This window comes from Parus major, unplaced genomic scaffold (assembly GCF_001522545.3).
Source record: "Parus major isolate Abel unplaced genomic scaffold, Parus_major1.1 Scaffold435, whole genome shotgun sequence".
Classification (NCBI taxonomy): domain Eukaryota; kingdom Metazoa; phylum Chordata; class Aves; order Passeriformes; family Paridae; genus Parus; species Parus major.
This window is the reverse complement of record NW_015379340.1, coordinates 22,672-26,503: the sequence shown is the minus strand read 5'-3', so window position 1 is coordinate 26,503 and position 3,832 is coordinate 22,672. Positions and strand designations below refer to the sequence as shown.

General features: G+C 53.5%; 1 protein-coding gene across 1 annotated transcript in view; it reads right to left on the bottom strand.

Moving 5' to 3' along the window:
• Positions 1-3,832, bottom strand: part of LOC107199106 (dynein regulatory complex protein 1-like) — a 20,551-nt gene that overhangs the window by 8,672 nt on the left and 8,047 nt on the right. The window contains exons 4-6 of the mRNA XM_033511676.1: positions 1,735-1,918; positions 1,269-1,406; positions 957-1,043 (exon numbers count right to left, since the gene is read on the bottom strand). Coding sequence (XP_033367567.1) covers positions 957-1,043; positions 1,269-1,406; positions 1,735-1,918 — 409 coding nt within the window. The remainder of the gene's footprint in view (positions 1-956; positions 1,044-1,268; positions 1,407-1,734; positions 1,919-3,832) is intronic.

Here is a 3,832-nt window from a genome sequence, read left to right as displayed (position 1 = left end):
ATCCCACCTCATCCCACCTCATCCAAACCCATCCAAACCCATCCAATGTCATCCAACCTCTTCCAAACCTCATCTGATCTCATCCAAACCCATCCAAACCCATCCAAACCCATCCAGACCCATCCAATCCCAGCCTATCCCACCTTATCTTACCTCATCCAACCCCATCCAATCCAATCCCACCTCATCCAATGTCATCCAACCGAATCCAACCTCATCCCACCCCGTCCAATCCCATCCAACCCCATCCCACCTCATCCAACTCATCCAAACCCATCCCATCTCATCCAACCTCGTCCCATCTTTTCCAACTTCCTCCCATCTCATCCCACCCCATCCAACCTCACCCAAACCCATCCCACCTCATCCAATCTCATCCAACGGAATCCAACTGCATCCAACCTCATCCAATCCCAGCCCATCCCACCTCATCCAAACCCATCCAATGTCATCCAACCTCTTCCAAAAACATCCAACCTCATCCCATCTCATCCAACCCTGTCCAAACCCATCCCATCCCATCCCATCCCATCTCATTATCCCATTATCCCATCCCATTCCCACCCCAATCCCAGAAATTCCAGCTCCTTCCCGCAGGGCAGAGCCGATCCCGACATTCCAAGCCGGGCCCGGGCAGGGAAGGGATTGGGAACGGGGCTGGAGCTGGGAAAGGGGCTCAGCCTGGAGAAAAGGAGGCTCCAGAGGGATCTTTCCCCACCTCTGGAATTCCCGGAAAAGCCAGGACAACAGGGAAATTCCCAGGGGAGGTTTTCTTGGATATCGGGAACAATTCCCAACATCCAGGGGTTTTCCAGCCGGGGCAGGGTGGAGCCCCCATTCCCGATGGGATTGGAATCCACGTGGATTTGACCCTTTGGAGCTGGGAACAGTCGGACTGGGCGATCTCAGAGGGTTTTTCCAGCCCCAGCAATTCCCAAAATTCCCGCGGGATTCACCTCCTGCTCGTTGTGGGCCTGGATGGCCTCGTTCCATCTTTTCCTGTTGTTGGCCAGCATTTCCCGGCGCTCCTCCTCAAAGGTTTTCTGCGGGAGAGACGGAAATACCAGCCTGGGATCCCGGGAAAACGGGAAATTCCAGAGTCATTCCCAACCCCTCGCAGCTCCGCATTCCCACCTCATCCAGCTGGATTTCATCCCAGCACCACAATTCCAAGGGTTTTTTTGGGATTTTCTTTTTCCCCATAAAGATCCAGAGAAGCGGAGCGGGGTTTTTTCCCGCTTTTCCCCGTTTTCCCTGGAATTGGTCACCTCGATCTGCCGGAGGTGGTGCCGGTAGGTCCTGAGCATGTTCCGGGTCTGCTCTTCCATCCTCTCCAGGAGCAGACGGATCTCCTCCGCCTGCTCCTTCAGGGCCTGCTCGTACCGCTCATCCCTGGCCTGCAGCTCCTGGGAAAAACAGGGAATGGGAGCCTGGAATCAGCCGGAATTCAGCGGGAATCCTCGGGGAAAGGGCAGGACACGGAATGATCCTGGAGTGGTTGGGAGGAGACCTCAAGGATCGGCCCAGTCCAATCCCAACCCTGATCCCAGGGTGATCCAACCTTTCCTTGGGATTGATCCCAGGGATTCTCTGGGAATTCCTTCCCAAGCTCCCAGCTCCCCTTTCCCAGTGGGAAGCCATTCCCTGGCTCCTGGCCCTGCGGCCCTTTCCCAAATCCCAGCTCTCCCGGAGCCCCTGGAGCCTCGGGAAGTGGCTCCGGCTGTTCCCGGGTACCTGCCGGAGCTCTTGGATCAGCCGGTTCTTCTCGGCCAGGAGCTGCTGGCACTGCTCCTGCTGCTGCTCCAGCAATTCCCACAATTCCTGCGGCACCTTCAGCTCCTCGGCCGAGCCCCACCTGGAGTTGATCTCCGACAACTTTTCCGCGCCGCGCTTGGCCTCCGTCTCCAGCTTTTCCAGCCTGCGGGAAGCCAGGGAATGGCGGAGCTGGGATAGGGATGGAATTGCTCCAAGCCCGGGGTGTTTCCCTCCCCTAAATCCCTTCACAGAATTCCTTCCATTCCCTGAACCCCTTCCTTAATTCCCTTCCTGGAATCCCTTCCCTTCCCTAATTCCCTTCCCGGAATCCCTAAATCCCTTCCTAGAATCCCTTCACTTCCCGAAATTCCTTCCCTGAATCCCTTTCCTTTCCTGAATCCCTTCCTTACATCCCTTCCCTAAATCCCCTTCATTCCCTAAACCCCTTCCTGGAATCCCTTCCCGAAATCCCCAAAATCCCTCCCCTAAATACATTTCCTTCCCTAAATCCCTTCCCTGAATCCCTTCCCTAAATTCCTTCTCCTTTCCCTGAATCCTTTCCCTAAATCCCTTCCCTAAATCCCAAAATCCCTTCCTTGAATCCCTTCCATTCCCTAAATTCCTTTTCTTCCCAGAATCCCTTCCCTGAATCCTTTCCCTAAATCCTTTTCCTTCCCTAAATCCCTTCCTGAAATCCCAAAATCCCTTCCCTGAATCCCAAAAATCCCTTCCCTAAATCCCTTCCCAAAATCCCAAAAATCCCTTCCCTAAATCCCCTCCCTGAATCCCTTCCCTAAATTCCTTCTCCTTTCCTTCAATCCTTTCCCTAAATCCCTTCCCTAAATCCCNTCCAGCTGCGGGAGCACCCGGAGCCTCAGCCCGACCAACCTCATCCAAACTCTTCCAAACACATCCAATCTCATCCCATCCCATCTCATCCAACCCCATCCAAACCCATCCAATCCCATCCAAACCCGTCCCACCCCATCCAACCTTATCTCATCTCATCCTACCTCATCCCACCTCATTCCAACTCATCCCATCCCATCCAACCCAATCCAACCTCATCCAACCTCTTCCAAACACCTCCAATCCCATCCAAACCCATCCCACCCCATCCAACCTTATCTCATCTCATCCCACCTCATTCCAACTCATCCCATCCCATCCAACCTCATCCAACCTCTTCCAAACACCTCCAATCCCATCCAAACCCATCCAAACCCATCCCACCCCATCCCACCTTATCTCATCTCATCCTACCTCATTCCAACTCATCCCATCCCATCCAACCCAAACCAATCCCATCCCACCTCATCCAAACCCATCCAATCTCATCCAACCCCATCCAATCCCATCCAAACCCGTCCCACCCCATCCAACCTTATCTCATCTCATCCCACCTCATCCCACCTCATTCCAACTCATCCCATCCCATCCAACCTCATCCAAACTCTTCCAAACACATCCAATCCCATCCAAACCCATCCCACCTTATCTCATCTCATCCCACCTCATCCCACCTCATTCCAACTCATCCCATCCCATCCAACCTCATCCAACCTCTTCCAAACACATCCAATCCCATCCAAACCCATCCAAACCCATCCCACTCCATCCCACCCCATCCAACCTTATCTCATCTCATCCTACCTCATCCCACCTCATTCCAGCTCATCCCATCCAACCCAATCCAACCTCATCCCACCTCATCCAAACCCATCTGGTGTCATCCAACCCAAACCAACCCCATCCAACCACACCTAAACCCATCCAATCCCAGCCCACCTCATCCCACCTCATCCAAACCCATCCAAACCCATCCAATCCCAGCCCATCCCACCTTATCTCACCTCATCCAACCGAATCCCACCTCAACCAATGTCATCCAACTGAATCCAACTGAATGCAAACCCATCCCATCCCACCTCATCCCACCTTATCCCATCTCATCCAACCTCTTCCAAACCTCATCTGATCTCATCCAAACACATCCAAACCCATCCAATGTCATCCAACCTCTTCCAATCACATCCAAACCTATCCCACCTCATCCCACCTCATCCAAACCCATCCA